The sequence below is a fragment of the Mus pahari genome, chromosome 17 (genome assembly GCF_900095145.1).
Source record: "Mus pahari chromosome 17, PAHARI_EIJ_v1.1, whole genome shotgun sequence".
Classification (NCBI taxonomy): Eukaryota; Metazoa; Chordata; class Mammalia; order Rodentia; family Muridae; genus Mus; species Mus pahari.
Window position 1 is genome coordinate 54,486,222 of NC_034606.1, and position 13,352 is coordinate 54,499,573.

The 13,352-nt window shown below is 52.0% G+C and overlaps 1 protein-coding gene across 3 annotated transcripts in view; it reads left to right on the forward strand.

The window, feature by feature from the left end:
* The window catches only part of Shank3 (SH3 and multiple ankyrin repeat domains 3), a 59,700-nt gene that overhangs the window by 24,038 nt on the left and 22,310 nt on the right, over positions 1 to 13,352 (forward strand). For all 3 annotated transcript variants that reach the window (XM_021217050.2, XM_029531118.1, XM_029531116.1), the window contains exons 11-17: positions 91 to 284; positions 1,232 to 1,345; positions 7,222 to 7,297; positions 7,506 to 7,588; positions 7,975 to 8,099; positions 8,208 to 8,340; positions 9,255 to 9,335. In XM_021217050.2, the coding sequence (XP_021072709.1) occupies positions 91 to 284; positions 1,232 to 1,345; positions 7,222 to 7,297; positions 7,506 to 7,588; positions 7,975 to 8,099; positions 8,208 to 8,340; positions 9,255 to 9,335 (806 nt within the window). The remainder of the gene's footprint in view (positions 1 to 90; positions 285 to 1,231; positions 1,346 to 7,221; positions 7,298 to 7,505; positions 7,589 to 7,974; positions 8,100 to 8,207; positions 8,341 to 9,254; positions 9,336 to 13,352) is intronic.

The following is a 13,352-nucleotide window of genomic DNA, read 5'->3' on the forward strand; positions in this document are numbered from 1 at the left end:
CGGGCCGTGCGCCATGGAGGCCCCGGGCGCCGGCTTCGCGTGCCCGCTGCCCCCCGGCATCGCGTCCGTCACCTACGTGTTCGTCTACAGCCCCAGCGGGCCCGGCGGATCCGGCCCCGCGCCCGGCCCCGGCCCGGCGTCTCCCGCGCCCCCCGCGCCGCCGCCCCGGGGCCCGAAGCGGAAACTTTACAGTGCCGTCCCCGGCCGCAAGTTCATCGCTGTGAAGGCGCACAGCCCGCAGGGCGAGGGCGAGATCCCGCTGCACCGCGGCGAGGCCGTGAAGGGTGAGGGGCGCGGGCGGGGTGAGGGGCGCGAGCCGGGTTGGGGGGCGGGCCCCGGGGCACGCGGCCTATTTCATTGCCATTTGGGGGAGGGTCTCTGTGGTTGGGGTGTCCCTGGGTCATTCCAGCAAGCTGCTGTGCCGGGGTCTCAGTCTCTGGCCCTGGTTTTATGGGCTCCTGGCATGAAGCTCTAGCGCTGTCATGGTAGAGGCTGGGCTCTTTTGGGGCGGTTCTTGTTACGATGGGGGCCAACGACAACTGGGTCCTTGCGTTGGAAGGACCCTAACCCATTCCAGAGCTCCCACGCCTTGTGGGGTTCCTGTGTCACTTCTGGGGCTTCTTCACTGGCAATCCATGGGATCCAGGTGAGGGGGGCTTGTCATCTTCGGGGGAATCTTTAACAGTTGTCTGTGTACAGCACACATTTCTTCCATGGATGGGGAAGACAGCCCCCCTCCCATCATGAGGCTCTCTGCCATTATTGGGGTCCTACCTTGGGCACTCTGTCTGCGAGGTGGAAATAGTTGTGAAGACCAGCCCTCCTGGTCTCTAATGTGGCTTGCTCCACTGGCTGCCTTGCCATGACCCTGAGCTCTGGACAGTGACTCTTGGGTGGATGTCAGTTACCATGGTTGGGGGGACGTGATCCCTGTGGGCAGGAGGAAGGGTATGTCTGGCCTCTGTTTCTGTCTCTGCCCTCTTCCAGTGCGTCCATCTGTGTCTGTCTGTCTCCCACATGTCCATCCTTTGCTGAGGCCATCTGTTCATTTCTCTTCCCTGTGGAACCCAGAATCTTCCCAGGGAGAATGCTGGGGGTGGGGGTGGGATGCTGGCTTGAAAAGAGAGCAAGGGTCAGGGTCGTGGGCAAAACCTGAGCCTCAGGTGGCCTGGGAAGTGGGTACCCTCCTGTTTCCCTTTTCCCTGACGACCTGTCTGGCTTCTCTCCCTAGTGCTCAGCATTGGGGAGGGCGGCTTCTGGGAGGGAACCGTGAAGGGCCGTACAGGCTGGTTCCCAGCTGACTGTGTGGAAGAAGTGCAGATGCGACAGTATGATACCCGGCATGGTAAGTGACCCCGGTTTTTGCTCAGATACCTCCCAAAGGGCAGGCGCTTCTCGTCCCCCTTTGGTCTTCTTGGTAACACATCTGGACATCTCCCGAAGACTGAGAAGCACACTCGGTACACTCAAGATACATTCAGATTTGCACATATCCATGGTGGGCAAGCATGCATGTTCCTAGGAACATGGGTATGTGAACTTGACAGTGGAGCCACCTTTGCCATGCCAGCTGGAGGAGTACACTCATGGTCATTCTCTGTCTGCGTGTTGGTACACCGAATCTCCGGTGACAGTGACCACCCCTCTGGTACATTCCTCACGGAAATACCAGGTTCGTGGAGCTCCCAATTCATGAGAGGCTGGCACATAAGTAAGATCAGTGTGAGAAAAGAGGCGTTTTTCCAAAGTGGACAGATTGTCCAAGTGGGCAGAGCAGGAGGCATGGGCCAGCTAAGAGGAAATGAGGCCATTTGGGCCCCAAGGAGTGGCTCCGGGATACCTGGGGTTGGTATGGTCTGAGAGCAGCGGATGAAGGATGGCTCCTGCTCTTACAGAAATGTGAGGTGAAAGTTGCAGCTCCTGGGGCCGCTGAGGAACTGTGGTCCAATCTAGCTGAATGCTTGGACTTCTAGGAAGGATCCCCTTAGATGCCGGTGATGACAGTGAGGGTCCCCTGGGGCCCTCAGTGTGGGCTGCTTTCATGTCTGGGGTGTACTCTTTCATTGAGCCCTCGGGTATTCTGGGAAGCCACAAGATCGATTCTCTTATTTCCAGCCCAGAGAGTAGGTAGGACAAATGAACTCTGGACTGATTATCAGTGGTATGTCTGGATCAGGGTACAAGTGTCCCTTTCTCTGTCCATAGAAGGTTTGGGACCTGGGTTGTGGTAACCCCTCTCAACCTCTACTTTAAGTTGGCAGTTTTCCAGGGGAACCCACAATCATGTGGCCGTGCGTCAAACTTGATGGATGCCTAGGTTATACAGGAACTCAATTACTGACCTACTGTTGGCTAGCTGCCTTTCTTTCCCTTCCTGCCTTCCTTCCCTCCTTCCTTCCTTCCTTTTCTTTTCTTTTTTAAAAAGATTTATTACATGTAAGTACACTGTAGCTGTCTTCAGANACACCAGAAGAGGGCATCAGATCTCATTATATGGATGGTTGTGAGTCACCATGTGGTTGCTGGGATTTGAACTCAGGACCTCCGGAAGAGCAGTCAGTGCTCTTAGCTGCTGAGCCATCTCTCCAGCCTGTGCCTTGCTTTCTCACAGGGCTTATCCTTTTCCTGCCTTGATGGCTTTACTGGTGACTAGGAGAATAGAAGGGGATCGTTGCACTCATTTGCTGGATGTGGCATCCGAGTGGAAATGATTTCAGAGGTTTGGGACCTAGTTCCAACAGGACAGAGTAAAGGACAAGGAGCAGGGGCTGCACACCTGTTGAATAGGAGCGAGTCTTATGCTTTCCCTATGGATGGGGGTAAAGTTCTGAGAACTGTGGATCCAGGAACATTTGGACCTCGTTCTGAAGCCGAGGAAGGAGAGGGGTCTGGGTTGGAGTCAGAATCCAAGAGGAGCAAATGTTGGTCAGTTTTGCTTCAAGCCGGACCTTATGCTGGCTGTCAATGGTTATGACAAGTGTACCACCCTCCCGGGTGCACAGGCCACTGGGAGGGGGGATCCAGTTACCCCTGGATGCACAGGCCACCCAGAGCTGAGATCCAGAGTTAGCCTGAGGAAGCCCCCCCCCCCAAAAAAAAAAGCGGCTCAAAGCAAAGGTGTTGTTTCACTTGTGTTCCCCTGGTAGTTTGCAGATGGGTTCCTCGTGTTTGTAGAGCTCCAGCATAGCATGCTAGAACTATGCCCGTTGCCAACTTCTGTATTTGAGCAGCGCCAGACATGATTTTTAGCATTTTTCTATGAATGAAGCTGTGGACCTATCCTAGCAATCCTGGGAGCTGGGGTGCCAGCGTTTAGTATGTTTCTGAGATGTCACTACCCACAAGGGGCCGGGATGTTTGTTCTTTGTGTTGCTGCATAAGCAGTTAGCGTTGTGAGGAATGGCGAGGCTGGAGCGGGGAGTGTGAGTCTAGTCACCCGTCCTTGGGGGAGGGGGCAGTCAAAGTAAAGAACGAGATCTTGTAGCAGGAGCTGACCGAGCAGATATTTTAGGGCCAAGATGAAGATCTGGGCAGGGCAGAGTGGTGAGGAGGGTATGTCAAGGTCACGGGGTAAGGAGAGGATCGAAGAGCAGCTGATGTGGGGGTGATGGAGCGGCAGGCTTTCTAGCAACCACGGTACCTCTTAACAGGGCCATAGCTGTCATAGATGACCTGAGGGAGTGGGGCTCAAAAGCACCTAGGAGCCACCTTTGCCATGCCAGCTGGAGCTACACGTATGGGCATATGGTGAGGGCCCTGCTGGGACTCTCTTTGGAGAGGGTATAGGAGTTATAGCAGCTTCCCTCTGACCCCAGCTACAATACCCATCCTGCTGCTCTGGGCAGAACTTCTTGTCTGGGACTTTGGCTGAGTTGTGCCAGATTGCAGAGGGCATCCTAGCAACAGGAACCTGTTTCCAACAGCCCTCGCCACCCCCCCACACCCCCCCAGATTCAGGAACCATAATGGGAATGAAGGAGGACTTTGAAAGACCAAGGATAGAAGCTGTGCTGGTGCAGAGGTTAGGTTAGCGTCTCCTAGAACCTGGGTCCTGGGTCCTGGTCTTTACCTGAACAAAGAGGCTGGCCTCCAGCAGCACTCTAGCAGGCGGAGGGAGTCGAGGAAAGCAGCTAGTGCACGCATCTCAAGGCCTGGCATAACCTCCCATCCCGTTTGCCTTCCTCTTTCCACTCGGAGAGAATGTTCCATTTGGGAGCTGGTGCTGGGCCCATTCCTTTCAGCTGGTTTTCCTGTGTGTGATTAATAAAACCAGAACACGAATCTGTGTTATATAATAAATAGTTTGTCTGGTTGATAACAATTAAAAAAAAACAAAAAACAAAATGCTTTGAAATAGGACCTGACCAGGATGAGGCTGCTTACTTAACTCTGCATAGCTCCTAGGGTTAAGATCTGGGGAGAGCAGGGCAGAGAGGTGAGCTGGGATGAGCCAAGGTCATGCTAGTGAGAGAATGGTGGAACCGGAGGTTTCCTGTCCACCTCAGGGCTCCCAGGCATGGTTCAGCTAGCAGAGTGTATCTGTGACTGGGTCAGCCTGAAGAAGGATGTGCGTGAGGTTAGGAGGGATTGAGGAGGGCCTCTCACCTGCTGGTGAGGCCTCATCTGCACTGGTCTCGGGACCGGGTGGCAAGTGTATGTTTGTCTCTTAGAGTGGGACAGATGGGAAGGAGTAAGCAAGCGAGTTGATGTGGCCCGAACAAGGCTGTTAGAACCTCATCAAGTGGGCTGTTGGAACCCAGTGGCCTCCCGATGTGACGTTTCCTGCTGGGGAGAGAGAGGTTCAGATGTGACAGTTAACTTATCTAGAGCCTCACACAAAGCGAGAGGGACCTGAAGTCTGGACTGGGACTTTCCTTGATAGCCATGTCATCTGATGGGAGGATCTCTAACCATTGCTCCACCCTGTCTCTGTCCATCTGCCTTTTGGCTCACCTGCTTATCCTTCTGTCCACCTACTTATCCAGCAGCCCACCCAGCTTCCCTTTTCCACTCATAGATGCCATCCATCCGTCCGTCCGTCCATCCATCCATCCATCCATCCATCCGTCTATCCATCATCCACCCATCCATCCATTCATCCATCCATCCATCCATCCATCCATCCGTCTATCCATCATCCACCCATCCATCCACCCGTCCATCCACCCATCCGTCCATCCATCCATCTCCTCACGGATCTGTACATCCTTTGGCTCACCCGATATTCCCTCAAACCTTCAGCATCCCATCCAGTCATTTACGCATTTACTTTTTTGAGTTATCTTCCTTCTCTTCCTACATTCATCCATTTGCCCATGCATCGCCCATGCGCACACACTCACCTAGCCAGTTGTGCACCTTCTGTTATGTACCAGATGCTCTGCTGGGCACTGGGACCACAGGAGTCATTACATCTGGTCTTTCGCTTTCAGGGAGCTCGTAGTTGCTGAGAATACAGGCCATAAAAGAGCTGTATATTTCTGCTGGGTATGGTGGCACGTGCCTGTAGTCCTAGCGTTCAGAGGGCCGAGACATTCAAGGCTCAGACTGTATGTAGTGATATCTTGTCTCAAAACAAAACCAAAAACAACACAAAAAACAAAAACCAGGGGGTGTGAGTGAATAAAATATGGAATGTAAAATAAATAAATAAAATTTAAAAAGAAAAAAAAATAACCAAAAAAAGCCCCAAACCAAAAAACAAATCAAAGCCAGGTACTGTAGGACTCTGGTACCCAGCACCCTCATGATGCTCTATGACTCCCACTCCAGGGGATCCAGCGCCCTCTTCAGGCCTTTGAATGCACTGGGCATACACGTGGTACACATATATACGTGTAGGGAAACACATGACGTAAAACCAAAATCTTTTAAAAACTCAAAACAATACGGAACCCAACTTAAAAGAAAAAAAAAAAACAAAAACACAGGTTCCTCCTAGTCTCATTTTTTTTTTTTTTTTAAATCCCCGTGCCTCCCTCTCCTCTTGCTGGCTGACCCCGCACAGTTCCTGCTTGCTCTAGATTAATGCCTTTGACATGGTCTTTGCTATGCCTGCTTCACCCCCAGAAACCCTGCACCCTACATCATCTCACCCATACCCCCAGAGCCCTCACATCTACAGGCGGCTCTCCTGTCTGTCTGGGTCTCTGCTCAGCTCTTCTCTCTGACGAGGCCGCCGCTATCCCTAGACTTGTACTTTGACATCCCCCCCTTTTTCTGCTTGCTTTTCTCCCCCTAGCTGGCGTTTTGTATTTAATGCTTGTTGATTCCACTTCTCAGAATGGCTTATTAATAACCCCTTAAAGGCAGAGACTTGGCTCTATTCTAAAATAAACAGTGCCTGGTAGGTGAACGGTTGTTGAAGTAAAAAGTAAGTGCTGTGCTGTAGCAAGAAAGGGTGAAGGAGGGAGAGGTGCTGAGGAATGAAATTGAAAACTGTGGTGGCGCCATCTTGAGGCCGTCTGAGATGCCGCGCATGCAGCCAAAGGAGCCATTCTGAAGCTTAAGGGTCTAGTCATAGATTGAACCTTCTTCAGGAAATCTACAAGGCTAAGTGAGGTTCAGCGAGAGGTATGTCCTGGCCAGGTCCACAGTGTTCACGAAGGACTTTGAGATCAAAGGACAGATGGGTACCTAGGCCTGTGGAATGCAGTCAGGGTAGGGGACTGAACACTTTATAATCCTTTTCTTCTTTCCTTGAATTTGTGCTGTTGTGAGGAAACCGGTGGACGCCTTGGGATGCTTCCATCCTGGTGCACACATAGGCTGGTAGCACAGCACATGCATGTGCATGAGCTCAACCCCTGTGTACACAGACATGTGTTTGTTACTAGATCCTAGGCTCACATACAGAGAACAGATATGGCTCTCGTTTGACACACATGTATACCTGACTGTGAAGCACACATACATATACTCTCATCCCTAGGGCTTGCAGACTGGACCATCCTGGCCTTGTATGGTGTCTAGATGCATGCTAAGTAAGGAGAGATGAGCAGGATTGGTTTCCTCTTGGCTCTAACTCCCAGAGGCCAGAATTCTATGTATGGTTATCTGAGCTCTACTCCCTTAGGACTTTAGACGCCAGGGTCTTAGGATTTGCCCCCACCCACATCTAGGCCCAGAGAATGTGGGGGCAGAGACTGATCAGCACAGTTGGGGGAAATTCAGCTAGGTGGAGGGTCACGACCGTGTCTTAGCCTTTGATGCTCCCCACAGAAACCAGAGAGGACCGGACGAAGCGTCTCTTCCGCCACTACACTGTGGGTTCCTATGACAGCCTCACTTCACACAGGTACTGGCAGGGGTGTGGACATGCGGGGACAGTAGCGGGGCCTAGGGTGTCCAATGAAAGGGGAAGTCAGGGTATGGGAAGTGGGTGGCTAGCTTCCTCTGCCTTTGTCATTCTGAGTTGTCTGGTGTGTATGGGACCCTGTGGGTTCAGCCTGACTGCCTGGCTCCCTGTGGACCTCCTCTTGCTCAACCTTGCTTTCTTTTGCCAGCGATTATGTCATCGATGATAAGGTGGCTATCCTGCAGAAAAGGGACCATGAGGGTTTTGGCTTTGTCCTCCGGGGAGCCAAAGGTAATGGGTGTGGATTTGGGGGGTATCGCGTTGCTGTTGATATCTTCTGTGGCCTGCCTCTTACCCCCTTTCCCCTTTTAAAGCCCTTCGCCCTCCCCCTCCCCCATGGTTATGTGTCTTGGTTTGGAATGTACTGGAGTTCAAGGGAGTGGGTCCCTCTCCTTTTAGCCTTTCATTTCCTTGTGTGTGTGTGTGTGGGGGGGGTCTCTTGGTGGAACAGAGACCTTTTTGCTGAGGGTAAATGCGGGAGTTCACAGAGGGATGTACAGTGGTTTGGGTATCCCTACCGGCTGCCTCTCCCACCCCATTTGCGATGCCTTAGTCATCAGGTGGCTCTGACACGATCGATGCTTGTGAATGCCTTTTTATCTTTGCTCTCCCTGCAGCAGAGACCCCCATTGAGGAGTTTACACCCACACCTGCCTTCCCTGCGCTCCAATACCTTGAGTCTGTAGATGTGGAAGGTGTGGCCTGGAGGGCTGGGCTTCGAACTGGGGACTTCCTCATTGAGGTGAGGCCCATCCCGGACCCTGCCCGGCAGGAGGGGGAGAGCACCACTAACTGCCATCTGAAGAGGGGACAGTTGGCCCCTGGCTACCTAGCTCCTTGTCTATCCCAGGTGAACGGAGTGAACGTCGTGAAGGTCGGACACAAGCAAGTGGTGGGTCTCATCCGTCAGGGCGGCAACCGCCTGGTCATGAAGGTTGTGTCTGTGACCAGGAAACCCGAGGAGGACGGTGCTCGGCGCAGAGGTGAGGGCTCTGATGGCTGGGCTTTCAGACCTTTTGACTTCAAGCCCACATTCCTCTCCCCATCTCTGATCCTACACAGCTGACATCACATGGCTGCCTGAGATTAGATAAAAATGCCCTTATTTGCTGCCCAGGTCCTTGGTGTCGATGCCTGACCTCTGACCTGGCCCCTGACCCCTGATCCTAGAGTACCCCTCCTCAGTTCCCTCTCCCCTTCTCCTGTGAATCCCCCCAGCCCTGGTGTGGCAGAGCCCTCCTTTCCGACGCCAGCAGCTGCCTGGAGGCCGGGTTGTCATGGCAACTGTGAGGTTGACGCTGCTGCTGCTGCTGCTTATTGTGCAGGGAAGGGGGAGGCGGCACCTGAGGGAAGAGGAAAAGCGTCTTCTCCCCGCGCCGACGCCAAAGACGCGGCCCCGCCTGGGCCTAAGAGGCTTTGCCGCCGGCCCAGCCCAGGTGTGCCGCCTGCCGGGCCACACTTCGGTCTTACAAAGAGCAGTGGTACCTGGGTCTGGGTGCTTTAGGCGGCAGGAGGTAGTCTGGCAGGAGATCTACCCAGCCCCCATGGGTGGTGCCCACTCAGTGGGGCCTTGGAGCCCGCAGGGTGGATCCTCAGAGCAGAACCAGCCAGCATCCTAGCCTTTGCTGGTGCTTTTATTACCATTTGAGGCCTTGGTCCTGGGAGTCTTAAGGGCCCTAGGGGCACAACTGCCCTGGCTCCACTGCTCCCTGAGTGCCTCACGCCATGAAGAAGTTTGCATCTAGCCGCAGCCTGAACAAGATCTTGGCACAGTGTGACTCCTCTTCAAGAGAGTACGAGGAGGTCCAGGCAGTGGAGCGCAAGTGGCATTTGCACCTGGCCACTCCGCGTCGCCTGCTGCTGGACCGGAGGGCCAAGGCCTCCCTCTTCTTTGCAGCCCCACCACCCCCAAAGAGGGCTCCCAGCACCACACTGACCCTGCGGTCCAAGTCCATGACGGCTGAGCTGGAGGAACTTGGTGAGCATTTCGGGTGGACGGTGGGTGAGTGGCCAAAGTGGGGTGGCTGCAGGTAGTCTGGGTGGGCAGTGGGACTGAGCTGGGGGCTCAGACAGAAGGTAGAAAAAGATGGGTTTGGAGACAGGTCAGCAGTTAGGGGTGGGACTGGAGTGATGGGGAAAGTGTGTACCTTGGGTGAGGAGTATGGCAGCAAGGGAGGCGAGGAGGACTCGGCAGCATGAGGAGCCGGAGTTGGTTAGGGACAACGGGGACAGATGGCTGGGGAACAAGGTCTGGCCCTGTAGCATGCCCGCATGCATGCACATGCATGTGTGTGTGAGCGCTGTCCCCGGTTCTGTGCTTTTCCACTAAGACTTTGCATTTCAATTTAGCTGGCAGAGAGCAGTGGTAGAGCAGAGTCTGCTCTTGGATCTGCCTGGCACGAGCTGGGTCACCTTTGTGCTTATTTTTCTTGGTTGGTACCTGCTCACTTATCTGCCGAGTGAGTCTACTGACCCAGTAAAGTTATCTGTGAGCACCCCTAACACAGTGAGGGGATGGGGCCTTGTGAACTGCAGGAGGTGGACAAAAAGTATGTTAGCCTTTAATGGATACAGTCCCAGGCTGACTGCAAAGAGCCTCCTTGTAGACATATCATGATCCACACGACCCCATCCTGACATAGGGCAGTTGCCAGCTTTTATTATGGCCATATGCATAACGCATATCTTGTATGCATGCGCACATGTAGGACAGTTACCAGCCTTGTTGTAGGCATGTCTCATGTACATGACTATGATGTTCTGACATGTATAGAAGTATCCAGTCTCATCATGGGACGTGTCCCATGTACATGAGTCGCGCATCTTAACAAATATATGAGTTACCAGCCTTGCCGTGGGCACACGTCCCATATGCGTGACATATTTTGACACATATGCCAGTTAACCTTGTCATGGGCATGTCTCATATTCACAGCCATGTCCTGATATGTGACATTTGCCAGCCTCGTCATAGGTATGTCCTACATGCATGATCACATCTTGACACATAGGACTGTTATTAGTCTCATCCCAGGCATGTGCAGATATATGTGATTTAATTGTCATTGTTGGCATGTGCTAATGTGTTTGACTTGTTAAGAGCCTTATTGTGGGTGCATCGTAACTGTCAACAGTCCTGTGGTGGGTATATTCCAATATGTGTGACAGATTGAAACACTCTTGGCTTTTGTCAAATTCCCAGACTGTCTTCTGGCTTTTATCCTAAAAGGAGGCCCCTTATCCTGGCTCTCAGGACTATCCCTATCTTTTGCTTATGGACTCAGTGGTGACCGCGTCCTGGCCGTAGGCTGAGTCGCTACATTCCAAGCAGTTGCCTTGAGTGAAGTTTGGTTTAGTTTGGAAAACAGTTGCCGAGCTAGAAGGGGCTGACATGAGCAGGATTTTCTACGATAAACCTCTGAATAAAATAAAAATTACAGATAGTTTAAAGGAGGAGGAATCCTGTGGTTTCAGAAATAAAGCAGGAAACCAAGGCCAAAGGAATAGGAACCTGGGTGCTTCCAGTTCCTGATGGCTGCTCTCAAGGGAAGTGCTCTGGTCTGAAGCTCCTGTGAGGCTCAAAGAGGTGCTGGTGCTGTGGGCTTGGAAACAACAGTAGACTCTGGGATTAGCATAAAAAAACCAGGAGGGGCTGGAGTGATGGGTCAGCACTCCAGAGCGCTTGTTGCTCTCGAAGAGGACCCAGGTTTGGTTCCCAGCACCCACATAGTGGGTCTCCACCATCTAACCCTTCTCACCTCTGAGGCACCAGACATGAACATGGTGCGCATACATACGTGCAGACAGAAACACTCAAAATAATCTAAAAAAAAATTTTTTTTTTTTTGAAAAGGACTGGAGATAAAAGAGCATGGGAGTAAAGTAAAAGGTTTCAGTTATATAAAGGAAGGAACCGTCACAGAATTAGTGAAATTAGCAGGATAATGCGAACAACAGGCAGCAAGGAAGTTTGGGATGATCCTTAACTTATTGAAACAAACAAACAAACAAACAAACAAACAAACAAACAAGAAAGCTACACATAGAAGAGTCTGTGGCTTGGAGATACAGAATCCAGGACTTACTAAAAAAACAAAAACAAAAACAAAAACAAAAACGTAACAGTGAGCAGGGAGATCAGTCTGAGACCACCCAGAATCAGCTTAGGAAGCTGATGAGGTGGCCATGAAGGACCAGTTGGGGGACCTGAGGACAAACACGGAGACTTCAGCATCTACTTGATAGGAATTCCAGAGGAAATTAATAGAAAGGCTGAGAATCTCCCAAAAGCAAACAGAAAATATGGGACTCCTTTCTGAAGAAGTATGTCACAAATAAATTATGATCTGTCAGGGCAGAAATTTAAAATGCCACCAACAAGCAGAAAAATGTTTAAAAATACCAGCGCCGGTAGAGGGAGTCAGCGGCTCATAGTGAGCGATGATGGTTTGACTTTAGGCTTCATCAGCAGTGATAGAGACAGAAGATGATGAGAGCCATCCTAGCCCATCTAGCTGACTAGAGAGCAGAGACACCCGCAGACTTCAGGCCCTAGAGTCTAATCTAACCCAGGTCAGTCACAGAGAGCAGACCTATGGCATAGATGGATAAACCAATATGGCAGGCAGCTGGGTTTGACTGGACCTTGGTGCACAGTCCTGGAGTCTCTTGCTAGAAGCTGCTCTAGTACCAGGTCAGAAGGGCCCTTCCTACTTCCTGCTGAGAGGTGTTATTCATGCTGAACTCTGCCCTCCAGGACCCTAGGGGACCCCTGTGGGAATGGCAGAGCTCTGCCTGGCTATGGCTGTTGCCTGTAGAAATGGAAGCAGAAGAGTTGAATCTTTTCCAGAACGACAATTGTGGTTGTGCCTAGTTACAGATCTTGCTGGGCCAGAGGTATCATGGCATTTCTGAGTAGAGGCTAGAAGGGGTCTGGGATCAGCTCCGCTGGAGCCTCTGCCTATACTTCTGCGCCCAGGATCATAGCTATTGAAGCTGGAATCAGGTTCTAAATGGGACTGTGTTTAGAGAAAAGCCAAAGCCAGGGGCTCTGTAAGCTGCCCCGACCCAAAGATAACTAGCTGTCTCGGGAGGTGACCTGGTCCTTCTGGGAATGTCTGATTGGAGGAAGGCAGGCCAGCACAGCGTTCTCCAAATCGCCGGGCATCCCACATCCCACTGTTTTGTTCTTTTCGTTCATTTGCTTGAGACGGGGCGAGGGGATTCTGTAGTCTAGGCAGCTCTGGAACTTTTTGAGTTCTAGGATGGCAGGCGTGCTCTACCATGCCTGGATTTGTTTGTGTTCTTAAAAGGTAGAAATAAGACATGTTGAGTCACCACTGTTATAAACATGCCTATCCTGCCAGTCACTGGCAGTCCCTTTAGGAGCCATGTTTGTCAAAGAGATAACCTGATTGCTTGGGCAGAAGGAGCCAGTGTGTGGTGAGGGGAAGTGGGTGCAGGGGTGGAGGCTCAGGCTGTGGAGGAGGAGGCAGGTTGTGGTAGGAGGGAGAAGAGGGTCGAGTTCCTCGGAACTAAGGGAGTAAGCAGAGGCTGGTCCAAATTAAATTAATCAATTAAATAAAGTGGAAGCGGTGGTGTCTGGCACAAATCATTGGGAGAACTCTGTGGTGTGGCACGTACTTATGGCTCAGGAGGTTGAGGCAGGAGGATTGCTGTGTTGTTCCAGGCCTGTCTGGATTACAGAGTGTGAGTTCAAGGTCAATTTGGACCACAACTCATAATAAGAAGGGTTGTTCATAAGAGGTGGGGGGCGGGGAAGAACTGGTCACCCCTTTTGCATTCTCTTTCTTGTCTGGGGCTCCCTTACCAAGGATGCCTACCGTCAGCTAGAGTCAGGGACATGGGTTAGCAGGGACCCACATCAGGGACCTCGTGTGGGCAACCTGTCCCAGTTCATTTATTAAGGTGAAATTAAGACTTCCCTCAATTCCTGGGTCTTTTCTTTTGTGATAAGAGATCAGCCTAGGTCCCT